The 14,937-nt window shown below is 50.2% G+C and overlaps 2 protein-coding genes across 2 annotated transcripts; both read left to right on the top strand.

Moving 5' to 3' along the window:
* Nucleotides 1–34: 34 nt before the first annotated feature.
* Nucleotides 35–4,042, top strand: ATNIH1004_005314 (uncharacterized protein; the record flags this gene model as incomplete). Its single annotated transcript, XM_033569968.1, has 7 exons — nt 35–130; nt 187–1,137; nt 1,224–1,450; nt 1,743–2,187; nt 2,239–2,929; nt 2,974–3,311; nt 3,374–4,042. 7 exons carry the CDS (start codon nt 35–37, stop codon nt 4,040–4,042), a joined length of 3,417 nt encoding a protein of 1,138 aa, XP_033426000.1.
* Nucleotides 4,043–4,065: 23 nt separating this feature from the next.
* Nucleotides 4,066–5,315, top strand: ATNIH1004_005313 (uncharacterized protein; the record flags this gene model as incomplete). Its single annotated transcript, XM_033569967.1, has 2 exons — nt 4,066–4,302; nt 4,359–5,315. 2 exons carry the CDS (start codon nt 4,066–4,068, stop codon nt 5,313–5,315), a joined length of 1,194 nt encoding a protein of 397 aa, XP_033425999.1.
* Nucleotides 5,316–14,937: the final 9,622 nt, after the last annotated feature.

Below are 14,937 nucleotides of genomic sequence, written 5' to 3'. Positions count from 1 at the left end.
AGCTTGATATGTTACCTGTTATTATTTGCAAGCAATGCCAGCATGGTGTGTGGCCCCCGAGGTTCTCCGCCATTTAAAAAATCGCGCCCATCAAATCCCACACGCCGATGCTGTCCAGATTAGCGAGAAGGTAATGCAATGGGAGGATATTGCGCATTCCCCGATCAGGTTAATTTTCCCCATCAGTTGGACCAGGCGTTGGTTGGAATACCCGTACAACCTGATGGTTTATTATGTCGGCGGGATTCCCCGGGCTGTCAGTACATAGGAAGAACAATTGAGAATATGCGAAAGCACTGGCGCACCACCCATGGATGGTCCCAGTATCCGCATGGTGGTCGAGTAAGCCGTGACGAGCGCGTGCGTGCAGATGCTGAGCTGCAGCGATCCTTTATATCTGTGACATGCCAGCAGATATTCCCATCGCGCAAAGGATCGCATTATATTCACATCCGCAATCCAAATGAGAACGACGAACCGGCGATCCCCACAGATGATATCCAGGTTGCTGTCCAGGAGCTAGAGAACGCGTGGAAGGAGGCGCAGTCCACGCCGAGTACAATTCAGGCATCTGATATTACCGACGCCAACCCATGGCTGCGCATGACCCGGTGGTCCGAGTATTTAGAAGGAATCGCACCAAAGGATCTAACCGACAGCGTGGCGCCGCCCGAGGAAGAGCCCACAGATCCCGTGGAGCAGGGCGTGCGCCACATTTGGGCCGCCATGGAGCAGGTCGTGCGCAAGAGCCAGCGCGTGGTCCAGCACAGCGGCCAGGCAATCTGCATTGAAGCCATCCGATCTGAAAAGGGTCAAACACCATATCGACCGTTGCAGGCGTATATGGATACCGAGAGCGTGGTTAAGCATATGCAGCCATGGCAGCAAATCCTAGCGTTTATCGCGCGCACCCAGGCGCCACACGAATGGACGAGTCCCCCGTACGGCATGACAGCACGGCAGCGCAAGAAATGGCGGCAGTTATGGCACCTCGCCACTACCCACCGGGATATTCCCGGCGAGCCGCAGGACGACGACGCAGCGTGGCGCATGACCCCGATCGAAGGCGCGTGTTTGGAGTTTTGCATCGAGTTGCTAAACCAAAAGCAGCGTAGCCATGAGTACGAGAGCGTGCTTGTATGTGCCATGGCCGTGTTGGGATGGGGCCGGGACAGATGGCAGGGCCCGGAGAGTTATCCCCGATCTTATCGCGTGTGATCAAGGTGGCGCGCTTTATAATCGTCCAGAAAGCGCTTTGGTTGGATCCGAATCCCGAGGAGATTATCGCGGTGTGGCAGAAGAAGAGTAACTGCGCGCAGTGGGTGCTCGCCAGCGCCGACGACGAGCTGGAGGATATTTATTCGGACGAGGGATATTACAGTCAACCAGAGCAAGGCATCCCATCATCGCCCCCACATCGCCCATTACCAGCAGTAATCCCCAACCGATAGTGAATATCCGCCGGCAGAATCGCGGGAAAACATTCCAGGAGCACGTGGAGTGGATGGTGCAGCGGTTTATGGTGCGTGGCACCCACAGTCCAATACAAACGTTGCAGGATTGGCGCACGTACGGGTTAAAGATCCATTATAATACCACGGCGCCCGGGCACATTACATGGAACCATGGCGACGAGCTCGGATACAAGCATATCACATTTACCATGGGCGATTTCCGCGGATTTGTCCATGGATTGGTCGGGGCCACACGCCAGATATTGTGCGACATACTGTGCGTGACAGCGCGGGAAGACATTCCCAGTATTCCATGGCACGCGATCTACGACGACCCCACGCAGGCCACGGTGGGATGGAATTTTTGCGGGATCAGCGCACGCAATGGCCGGTGGGGCCCAAGTGGATGATCGGCCGGTTGCGGGCCGAGCCGGCCGTGCAGAAGGAGTTTACCGTCCGGCGCCAAGCCCGACGGCTGCACATGCCGAAGGTGGCGCAGTATCTGGAGCGCGTGGCGCGATTTAAGGAGAAATTAGCAGTGCTTGTTCACGTGGTATCCGGCCAGCCGGCTCGCGCACCCGAGTTATTAAGCATTCAACATGTGAATACCGTGGCGAATCGACAGCGCAATATCTATATCGAGGACGGGATGGTGGCGTTGGTGACGGCGTACCACAAGGGGTTTTACGCGAGTAACGATATAAAGATCATTCATCGATTTGTGCCACGGGAGGTGGGTGAATTAATTGTGTGGTATTTATGGTTGGTATTACCATTTGTGCAGCAACTAAGCGCATGGCATGCGAAGCAGACGCAGGGCACCACGGCGCAGGGCATGCACGCAACGCAGGGAACGCACGCAGTGCAGGGCACCACCACAGCGCAGGGCACGAACGCAACGCAGGGCACGCAGGGAATACGCGCAGTACAGGGCACCACCACAGCGCAAAGCACCACCACAGCGCAAAGCACCACCACAGCGCAGGGGGCCACGGTGCAGGGCGCTCACGCAACGCAGGGCACGTACACATCGCAGGGCACGTACGCAGCGCAGGGCACCACGGCACAGGGCATGGACGCAACGCAGGGCACGCACGCAACGCAGGGCACGTACACATCGCAGGGCACGCACGCAGCGCAGGGCACGCACGCAGCGCAGGGCACCACAGCGCAGGGCACGCACGCAGCGCAGGGCACCACAGCGCAGGGCACGCACGCAGCGCAGATCCGCGAAGATGCGTTTTTATGGGGCCCCGACCCCGGAACCCGGCGCAAATGGACGTCCGAGCGGTTCCGGGAGGTGTTAAAGCGCGAAACCAAGACCCGGTTAAAAGAAGCCATTAATATCCAGTGGTATCGGGATATCGCCATTGGGATTAGCCGACGATTTTTGCGACCCACTGCCGCGTTTGCCAGCAACATGCAGGAGGAGAGAGACTTGGCGCAGGCTGTGTTAAACGCCGACACCGAGGAGGGTATGGACGAGGAGCAGTGGTTAGGCCATATTGCAGACTTGCAGGCGGCGCATTCATCCCAATTGGCGGGTGGAGTGTACGGCCGTGGTATTATGGAGCAGCCTGGGACCACGGCACATCGCCGTGCAATGTTTCGACTCTCCAGCACCGATTGGCACCGGTTTTGGGGTTTGCATCCGCCGCGGAGCCCAGCCCGTTGGGGAAGCGCAAGAGATCACCATGGGAGGACGAAGCCGAGGAGGGCCGAGTGGTCCGACGTCACCGGTTAAATATCGCAGATATGCGCACCACGTTGCAGCACATGACCGGGCAAGAGGATATCCAGTTCCGGGGCGTCCAAGCACCGGCGTTGCGCGCCATTCAGGACGGCAAGAGCCCGGTGGTCGCCATTATGCGCACCGGAGGGGAAAAAGCATGTTGTTTATGTTACCTGCATTCGCCGAGCCCAGTGGTACTACCATTGTGGTCGTGCCATTAATATCATTGCGGAACGATATGGTGCGGCGCTGTCGCGAGTTGGGTATATCCTGCATTGAATGGGATAGTCGACGGCCACCGGACGAAGCGACAATTGTACTGGTCACACCGGAATCCGCGGTGCAGGAGGATTTTCAAACGTTTATTAACCGGTTGCAGCAAACACGCCGGTTAGACCGGATCGTGATCGACGAATGCCATGTGATATTAAACGACCAAACGGATTTCCGACCCGAGTTGCGACAGCTGGGGCGGTTGAACCACGCGCGAACCCAGATGGTGTTATTAACTGCCACGTTGCCGCCGCGGTTGGAGGCGAAGTTATTCCGGCGCATGGAGTATTCCCGCGAGCAAGTCCATATATTTCGGGACCGGACAAGCCGTCCCAACGTGGCGTATCGCGTGTGGCGGCCCGAGCTGGGTCGGCGTTCCATGCAGTGGTTTACCAGCGAGCCGGTGCTCGCGTTTATCCGCGAGCGAATCCAGCGCGCCAAGGATGGCAAGGTGGTGGTATACGGCCATGTGGTCCGTCAGGTAGTGGAGATTGCACGCGAGTTAGCGTGCGAGGCGTACTACAGCAAGCAGGTTGACAAGCCATCTATATTACAGCGATTTACCCGGGCGAGGCGCGAGTAATTACCGCCACCAGTGCATTGGGCATGGGTGTGGATATCCCCGATATTCGCAGTATTATCCATATTGGAACACCGCGGTCGTTGTTGGAGTACGGGCAGGAAAGTGGGCGAGCCGGACGGGATAGCCAGCGCAGCGAGGCGATTATTATCCAGCCCGAGGGCTGGGACGAGCCCACGCCGGAGACGCCAGAGGCCGTGGCGGATCGCGAGTTGGTGGACGAGTACCTCGGGGTGGCGCCCGGGGTGGGATGTCGACGGTTTGTATTGACGCGTACATGGACGAAACAGTGAATGGCTATACGCGCCGATACTGTCAGGATATTGATTCCACCGAGGCACTCTGTGACGGCTGTGACGCCGATTGGCTCGCGCAGGAGTCGGTTTGCATGTCCCCGGACAGATATTCCCCGGACACCCGCATGGACGATCTCGCCAGCACGACAAGCCCACCACGCGAGATTAGCGCTACGGGCAGTCCCCATTCCCATGGTAGTGGCGAATTATTTCCATTATCGCATATTATACCACAGAGCACGCAGAATATCGCGCCAAATCCCACACGCCGGTCCCAATCCCATGACAATACAGAATCATTTGAAACTCAAGTAATATCGCATGTTATACCACAGAGCACGCAAAATATCGCCCCCAATCCCACGCCCACGGTTAGTATCGCCGAACGCCAGCGCCAACGGGTGCAAGACCAGCGCCATGCAGCGCCCCGTATTCAACACCAGGTGCAAGATGCACGGCAGTGGTTGGACGAGGAAACTATTGAAAACGAGATAGCACCATGGCAGAAAAAGTGCTATATTTGCACCATTGCAGGACGGGAACGGAACGAACACGAGTTATACTTTTGTCGTGGGCCCAAAAGCGACAAAGCCAAGGCATGGGTTAATCTAGTTCGCCAGTATAAGATTCCATTCGCTAGATATACCGCTTGTTACCGCTGTTATATGCCGCAGACGATCTGTCGACGATGGGAGGTACTAGATGGCCATCCAACACAAACCGAGTGTGTATATAAGGATATATTGGTCCCCATGACAGCTGTAATACTGTACGGCCCGTGGGAGGAGCAGATCCAGCCACTATGGCAGCGCCGGTTGCAGCAGCACGGGGTGGACGCAAACAACACCATGCAAGTGTTGCAGTTTTTGGGGCAGGCCACGGAGGGAGCCAAAGGCCAGCACAGCCAGTTATTCGCATTATTTTGCTGGCTATGGCAGATCTGCAAAGAATTGAGGGGATCCACGGGGTTTGTGGTATAACTAGTTAGTATACAGTGTAGCAAGAACAGTAATATATTTATAATTGTTATTTAGACTAATAAGTGTATATAATATAGGAGCACATGCAGAGCATATATAATATAGGGATATAAACAGCGGTGGACACACGTACTAGGCAGAGGTATATACCAGGGAACCAAGAGAAGGTACGCACCGGGGAAGGACGCACTGGGGGGATAAATATACCAGGAAAGGATACATACTAGGGGAGGTACGCACCGCGAGCATGTACCGTAAAAGGATATATACTAGGGGAGGTACGCACCGGGAGAAGGCATGCACCAGGAGGAGGCACGCACCGGGGAGGTACGCACCGGGGGAGGTACGCACCGGGGGAAGGCATGTACCGGGGTAAACACGCACCGGGGAAACACGCACCGGGGCAAAGACGCACCAGGGCAAACACGCACCGGGGCAAACATGCAATGGGGAGGCATGTACCAGGGGGAGGTACGTACCGGGGCAAAACACACCGGGGTAAACACACACCAGGGCAAACACGCACCGGGGTAAACACGCACCGGGGCAAATATATATCAGGGGACGCATATATTAAAATGTAAACAAACGCAAAGTATATATACTAGGTGGAGGTATGCACCGGGAGAAGGCATGCACCGGGAGAAGGCACGGACCAGGGGAGGTACGCACCGGGGGAGGTACGCACCGGGGGAGGTATGTATCAGGGGGAGGTACGCACCGGGGGGAGGTACACACCGGGGAAGGCATGTACTAGGGCAAAGGCGCACCGGGGTAAACACACACCAGGGCAAAGACGCACCAGGGTAAACACGCACTGGTGGAAGGTACGCACCGGGGGAGGCATATACCAGGGGAGGTACGCACCGGTGGAAGGCATATACCAGGGGAGAGGTATATACTAGTAAACACACACGCACCGAGGGGGTATATACCCGGGGAGATATACACTGGGGGTAGATATGCAGCGGGGGAGATATGTATACTAGGAGGAGGTACACACACTGTGGGGAGGTAACACACCAAGGGGATGTATACACACCGGGGAGGTATGCACACCGGGGGGGGTATACACACCGGGGAGGTATGTACACCGGGGGGAGGCATGTACTAGTGTAAATATGTATTAGGGGAACATAGTCACCGCAGAGATACGCACCAGCGGGAGCCACGTACCAGGGGAGGTACGCACCGGTGGGAGTTACGTACCAGGGGAGCCATGTACCGGGGGAGATATATACCAGGGGGAGGCACACGCACCGGGGGAGGCACACGCACCGGGGGGGAGGTACATACCAGGGGCAGGTATGCACCGCGGGGAGATATATACCAGGAAAAAATACGCACCGGGGAGAGGTACGCACTGGGGGAAGGTATGCGCTGGGGGAGGTATATAGTAGTAAAAATATATACTAGAGGAAGGTATAAAAGTATAAAAAAAGGCATGTATTAGAAAAAGCACACGTAAAATATATACACGCAGGGAGGTGTATAAAGTAAAGGGAGCACATGCTAAGTATATACACCAGGGATATATATACCAGGGGACGCATGTACTAGGGGACAGGGGATATATATACTAAAATTATATATGCCAGGGAATATATATATACTAGGGTACACACACAACAGGGGAGATATGCACCGAGGGAAGGTACACACCGGGGAAGGCATGTACCAGGGGAGGTACGCACCGGGGGAGGTGTATACCAGGGCAAGGCATATACCCGGGGAGGTACGCACTAGGGGAAGGCATATAGCAGTTAACACGTGTACCGGGGGTGAAATACGTACCAAGGAGGGTATACACCGGTGGGAGGTACGCACCGGGGGAGGTATATACCAGGGGAGGTACGCACCGGGGAAATGTACCAAGGTAAACACGTACCGGGATAAACACGCACCAGGGTAAACACGCACCGGGGGATATATATACCGGGAAAAATATATACCAGGGGAGGTACGCACCAGGGGCAGGTATGCACCGGGGGAGATATATACTAAGGGGAGGTATATACACAGGGGGATATACACACCGGGGAGAGACACACACACCGGGGGGAGGTGCGCACCAGGGGGAGCCACGTACCAGGGGAGGCATATACCAGGGGGGAGCCATGTGCCGGGGAAATACATACCAGGGGCAGATACACACACCGGGGAGATACGCACCGGGGCAGGCATGCACCAAGGGGAGGCATGTACCAGGGGTAGGTATATACTAGTAAACACACGAACTGGGGAGATACACACTAGCAGGAGCTATATACCAGGGGGAGGACGCACCGGGGGGACACATGTATCGGGAAAGAATATACACTGGGGGAGATACGCACCGGGGGAGGACGCACCGGGGGGATATATGTACCAGGAAAGGATATATACTGGGGGAGGTATACACCGGGGTAAACACATACCAGGGTAAACACGCACCGGGGTAAAGACGCACCGGGGCAAACACGCACCGGGGGAGGCATATACCAGGGGAGGTACGCACCGGGGTAAAGACGCACCGGGGCAAACACGCACCGGGGGAGGCATGTACCAGGGGGAGGTACGCACCGGGGTAAAACGCACCGGGGTAAAGTATACACCAGCGCGAGGTACACACTGGGGGAGATACGCACCGGGGAGGTACGCACCGGGGGAGGTACGCACCGGGGGAGGTACGCACCGGGGCAAACACGCACCGGGGTAAACACGCACCGGGGGAGGCATGTACCAGGGGAGGTACACACCAGGGCAAACACGCACCGGGGCAAACACGCACCGGGGTAAACATAAACCGGGGTAAACATGTACCGGGTGACGCATATATTAAAGTGAATAAACGCAAACTATATATACCAGGGAATATACACAGGCAGTGTTTTAAGCATATACAGAGTATATATAGCAAGGAAATACACACACTGGGGGTAATACACACCCGGGAGGCACATACCGGAGGAGGTATACACCGGGGAGACATACACCAGAGGGAGCCACGTGCCGGGGAAGATACACACCGGGGGAGGTACGCACTAGGGGAGGTATATACCAGGGGAGGTACGCACCGGGGTAAACATGTACCGGGTGACGCATATATTAAAGTAAATAAACGCAAACTATATATACCAGGGAATATACACAGGCAGTGTTTTTAGCATATGCAGAGTATATATAGCAAGGAAATACACACACCAGGGGTAATAATACACACCCGGGAGGCACACACCCGGAGGAGGTATACACCAGGGGAGGCATACACCAGGGGAAGCCACGTGCCGGGGAGATACACACACCAGAGGGAGGTACGCACCGGGGGGAGGCGAATACCAGGGCAAGGCATATACCCGGGGGAGGTACGCACCGGGGTAAACACGCACCGGGGTGAACACGCACCGGGGGAGGTATACACACGGGGTATGCACCGGAGGAAGGCATATACTAGGAAAAGGTATGTACTAGTTAATACACGCACCGGGGTAAAGTATACACCAGGGTGAAGTTTGCACCAGGGTAAAGTATGCACCGGGGGAGGTACACACTGGGGGAGAATACACTGGGGGAAGGACACACCGGGGGATATATATACCGGGAAAAATACACACCAGGGGAGATACGCACCAGGGAAAGGTATGAACTAAGGGGAGGTACGCACTGGGGAAGGCATATAGCAGTTAACACGTGTACCGGGGGTGAAATGTGTATTAAGAATAAATATATACTAGTAGGAGATACGCACCGGGGGAGGTACGCACCGGGGGAGGTACACACTAGGGGGAGGTATGCACCGGGGGAGATACAGTCCGGGGAGAGGGACACACCAAGGGTAGGTATATACTGGTGTAAACATGCACCGGGGTAAACACATACCAGGGTAAACACGCACCGGGGAAGCATGCACCGGGGTAAACACGCACCGGGGGAGGCATGTACCAGGGGAGGTACGCACCGGGGCAAAGACTTACCGGGGTAAAACACGCACCGGGGAAGTATGTACCAGGGGAGATACGTACCGGGGAAGGCATGTACCAGGGGAGGTACACACCGGGGTAAACACGCACCGGGGCAAACACGCACCGGTGGGAGGTACGCACCGAGTGGAGGCATATACCAGGGGAGGTACGCACTGGGGAAGGCATGTACCAGGGAGAGGCATATACCAGTGGACACACGCACCGAGGGGAGGTATGTACCCGGGGAGATATACACCGGGGGAGGTACGCACCGGGGGGAGTTACGCACCAGGGGGAGCCATGTACCGGGGGAGGTATATGCCAGGGGGAGCACACACGCACCGGGGAAGGTACGCACCGAGGGGAGGGTACACCCGAGGGAAGGTACGCACCGGGGGAGGTACGCACCGGGGGAGGTACGCACCGGGGGAGGTACGCACCGGGGGAGGTACGCACCGGGGGATACGCACCGGGGGGAGATACGCACCGGGGGGAGGTACGCACCGGGGGAAGCACGCACCGGGGGAGGCATGTACCAGGGGAGGTACGCACCGGGGCAAAGACTTACCGGGGTAAACACGCACCAGGGCAAACACGCACCGGGGTAAACACGCACTAGGGGAGACATGTACCAGGGGAGATACACACCGGGGTAAAGACTTACCAGGGCAAAGACTCACCGGGGTAAACATGCACCAGGGGTAAATATATACCAGGGGACGCATATATTAAAATAAACAAACGCAAAGTATATATACTAGGGGATATACACAGGCAGTGTTTTAAGCATATGCAGAGTATAAGTAGCAAGGGAATATATACACCAGGGGGAGGTATATACCGCAGGAGGTATATACCGGGGAGATATACACCAGGGGGAGCCACATGCCGGGGAGATACACACCGGGGGAGGTACGCACCGGGGGAGGGATGTACTAGGGGAAGGGATGTACTAGGGGAAGGTACGCACCAGTAAACACACACACCGGGGTAAAAGTATACACCGGGGTAAAAGTTTGCACCGGGGTAAAAGTATATACCAGCGGGAGGTACGCACCGGGGGAGAACACACTGGGGGAGAACGCACCGGGGGAGGAAACACACCGGGGAGATATATGTACCGGGAAAGGATACACACTAGGGGAAGGCACGCACCGGGGGAAGTACGCACCGGGAAGAGATATATAATAGTGGGAGGCACGTACCGAGGGGAGGTACGGACTGGGGAAAAGGCATATATTATAGGGAGGCATGGACCAGGGGAAGGCATATAGCAGTTAATATATGTACCGGGGGGAAATATATACCAAGGAGAGGTACGCACCGGGGAGACATATACCAGGGGAGGTACGCACCAGGGGAAGGCACGTACCAGGGTAAACACGCACCGGGGGAGGCATGTACCAGGGGACGCATATATTAAAGTAAACAAATACAAAGTATATATACTAGGGGATGTACACACGCAGTGTTTTAAGTATATATAAAAGTATATGTAGCAAGGGAATATATATACCAGGGGAGATATAGTCCGGGGAGAGGGCACACCAAGAATAGGTATGTACCGGGGTAAACACGCACTGGGGCAAACACGCACCGGAGGAAACACGTGCCGGGGCAAACATATACCAGGGTAAACACGTGCCGGCGCAAACACGCACCGGGGCAAACACGCACCGGGGAAACACGCACCAGGGGTAAACACGTGCCGGGGAAACACGCACCGGGGTAAACACGTGCCGGGGTAAACACGTGCCAGGGCAAACACGTGCCAGGGTAAACATGTGCCGGGGCAAACACGCACCGGGGAAACACGCACCGGGGTAAACACGTGCCGGGAAACACGCACCGCCGCGGTAAACACGTGCCAGGGTAAACACGTGCCAGGGCAAACACGTGCCAGGGCAAACACGTGCCAGGGCAAACACGTGCCAGGGCAAACACGTGCCAGGGCAAACACGTGCCAGGGCAAACACGCACCGGGGTAAACACACACCGGGGAGGTATGTATTAGGGGAGGTACGCACTAGAAAAAGGTATATACCAGGGTAAACATGTACCGAGGTAAACACGCACCGAGGTAAACACACTAGGAAAGGCATGTACTAGGGAAAGGATACATACCAGGGGAAATACACACCGGGGAGATACGCACCGGGGGAGGCATATACTAGGGGAGGCATGTACCGGGAAGAGGCATGTATTAGGGGAAAAGGTATATACCAGGGGGAGATACGCACCGGGGGAAAATATGCACTGGGGGGAGGTACACATATAAGGGGAAGATACGCACCAGGGGAAGGCATGTACCAGGGGAGATACACACTGGGAAGAGATACATACCAGGGGAAGGCACGTACCGAGGGGAGGTACGCACTGGGGGAAGGCATATAGCAGTTAACACGTGTACCGGGGGTGAAATGCGTACTAAGGAGAGGTATATATCAGTGGGAGGTACGCACCGGGGAGGTATATGCCAGGGGGAGGCATGTACCGGGGGGAGCATGTACCGGGGGAGGCATGTACCGGGGGGCATGCATGTACCGGGGGGAGGCATGTACCGGGGGCAGGCACCACCAGGGGGAAGTATACAGTATTAAAATAACAAGTAGTATAGTAAATATATATAATATAGGGAGCATATGCAAAGTATATACTAGGGGGATATATATACCAGGAGGGAAGCATGCAGCATAGAAATAATATAATAGGCAACCAAAATGGTTCCAAACTAGTTTCCAACCAGTTCAGCAGGTTACCAAAGGAATTAAAAGCTTATAAGTAGTTAACAAGCAGTTTTAAAGTAGTTTATAAGTAGTTTTGTAATAGTTAAAAAAGTAGTAAATTACATAGTTATATATATAATTAAATATGTTAATTAATAAGTGGTTAAATAGTAATTAAAGGGTTCCATGTAAATATAGGGGATTGTTAATTAGTATTATAGTTTAAAAGGGTTAATATTTATACAAAGTATTTAAATATTTTAAGATTTATTTTTAACAAGTAATAATAGGGATACGATTCGTGTTTTATAAAGTTATAATAAAATAAATAGGAATTATATAAAGGGATTAACAGAGGAATAGGATCACATAAGGGTTTAAGGGCAGAGGAACGGGGTAACATAAGGGTTTAAGGGCAGAGGAACAGGGTAATATAAGGGTTTAATAAAAAATAATAATAAAAAAGGGGGAGAATATAAGGGTTTACAAGTAAAAGTTCAGTAATATAAGGATTTTATAAAAGTAAAAAGTTAAGGTAATATTAGGTTTATAAATAGAGGAATAGGGCAATATTAGGATTTAAGAGTAGAGGAATGGGGGTAACATAAGGGTTTAATAAAAGGTAGAATAGGGAGATAATAATAGTTTAACAGAGAAAAAGAGAGGAGAATATAAGGGTTTAGTAAAAATAAAATTAGGACAAAGGTACAGGTTTATAATAATAAAAAAAAAAAAAAAAAGGGATCAGGGTTTAATAATAAAAAAAAATTAGTACTAGAGATTAGGAATAATTAATAAAATAGATTAATCAGAAAAATCAGGGGAGTAAATAAGGGCGAGATTATTAATTAAATTAATATAACAAGATAACTAATTAATATAAAGGATTAATCAAGGAAGAATCGGGATTGGTTTAGGAATATAATTTATAAGTGTGGGTTAAAGTTAGGGTTTAATAGCAAAAGAATTAAGTATATTAACCAGGGTTAAATAGGGATTATATTAGAGGTGGTTATAATAAAGGCGGGGATTAATTAAAAAAAAAAAAGGTTCAAGTGGATAATATATAAAAGAATAGGGAGAAAAAAAAGGGATTAATTAAGCAGGAATTTAAATTATAATTTAAACTAGATTAGTTTTATAACATTGTTGCAAAAGAATAAATTAGAATTATATAAAGGGGATTAATAGAGGAAAAATAGGGATTATATAAGGGTTTACAGGCAGAGGAATCAGGCAAGATCAGGGGATAAGTGTTAAGGAATATAGTAATATAAAGGGATTCAGGTAGAGAATTAGGCAATATAAGGGTTCAAGGGCAGAGGAATAGGGGTAACATAAGGGTTTAAAAGCAGAGGAATTAGGTAACATAAGGGTTTAAAAGCACAGGAATCAGGTAATATAAGGGTTTAAAAGCAGAGAAATCAGGTAATATAAGGATTTAAGGGCAGAGGAATAGGGTAATATACAGATTTAACAGAGAAAAATGGAATAATATAAGGGTTTAACAAAGGAAAAATAGGAATAATACAAAAGGATTTAACAGTGGACAAATAGGGATAATAACAGCAGAGGAATAGGATAACATTAGGGTTTAATAGTAAAAAACAGGAGGATATAGGGGGATTGACCGTTAAAAGAATAAAATAATATAAAAGGTTTAATAGAGGAAGGATATAAAAATATAAGGGTTTAATAAAAAAAAATAGGATTTTTTAATATAAAAAATTAATTAAATAAAATCAGATAGTATAAGGAATTGTAATTAATAAAGTATAGGATAATATACAAAATTGCGATTAATAATTGGTGGATTAATATTATAGATTATAGTTTACGGTGTACAGGGTAATATAAGGATATAATTAACAAAAATAGGGATAGTATAGGAGTTCAAGGGTGGAAGAATAAAAATAATAAAAGGGTTTGTTATAGTAAAGGAGGGATATTAGTTGGTAAGATTTGGGTCAAAGTAAAATCAGAGTGGAATTAAAATACAGGTATAAAGATAAAATCAGGGGGAGGTTATAAGGGGTTTAACCGAGAGAGAATGGGAAGAAAAAAAAGGGATTAATAAAAAAAAAAATGGATTAATATAAGAGGTTGTTAATTAATAGTAAGTCGGTTAATAAAAAAGGTAATTAATAAAGTATTGGTTAATATACGGTTTGGTAAAAAGTAGATTAAACAAAGGGGATGTGGTTAATAAAGTTTAATATAAGGATTTGTGGTTAATAGATGGTAAATTAACATAAGGGTTTTAGAATGGAGGAATGGGGTTACATAAGGGTTTTTAGAATGGAGGAATAGGGTTACATAAGGGTTTTAAAGTGGAGGAATAATAGGGTAATATAAAGGGAATAATTGGGGAAGAATAGGAGACAATGAGGGATTACAATTAATTAAGGTTAATATCAGGGTTGTATAGCAAATAAATTGGATAATATAAGGATATAAGAAAGAAAAAAAATAGGGATTATATAAGGGCAGGGCAGACGATTAGTAAAAGAGGTAGTGGTTGAAGAAGATTAAAATAAAGGGGTTGTATTTAATAAAGATTAAAATAAGGGGTTGCAATTAATAAAGATTAATATAAGAGGGTGCAATTAATAAAGGTTAATATAAGGGGATTATAGTTAAGGAAGATTAAAATAAGGGGTCGGAATATAATAAAGATTAATATAGGGGTTGCGATTAATAAAGGTTAACATAAGAGGTTGTATTTAATAAAGATCAATATAAAAAGGTTGTTATTAATAAAGATTAATATAAGGATTTGTAGTTAATAAGAGTAGATTAGTATAAGGGTTTGTAGTTAATAAGAGTAGATTAGTATAATAGTTTGTGGTTAATAAGAGTAGATTAGTATAAGGGTTTGTAGTTAATAAGAGTAGATTAGTATAATAGTTTGTGGTTAATAAGAGTAGATTAGTATAAGGGTTTGTAGTTAATAAA

The sequence above is a fragment of the Aspergillus tanneri genome (genome assembly GCF_003426965.1).
Source record: "Aspergillus tanneri strain NIH1004 chromosome Unknown AapTan_4_pilon_pilon_pilon, whole genome shotgun sequence".
NCBI lineage: Eukaryota > Fungi > Ascomycota > Eurotiomycetes > Eurotiales > Aspergillaceae > Aspergillus > Aspergillus tanneri.
Note: the sequence above shows the minus strand (reverse complement) of the source record. Positions and strands in the feature narration are given on the sequence as shown.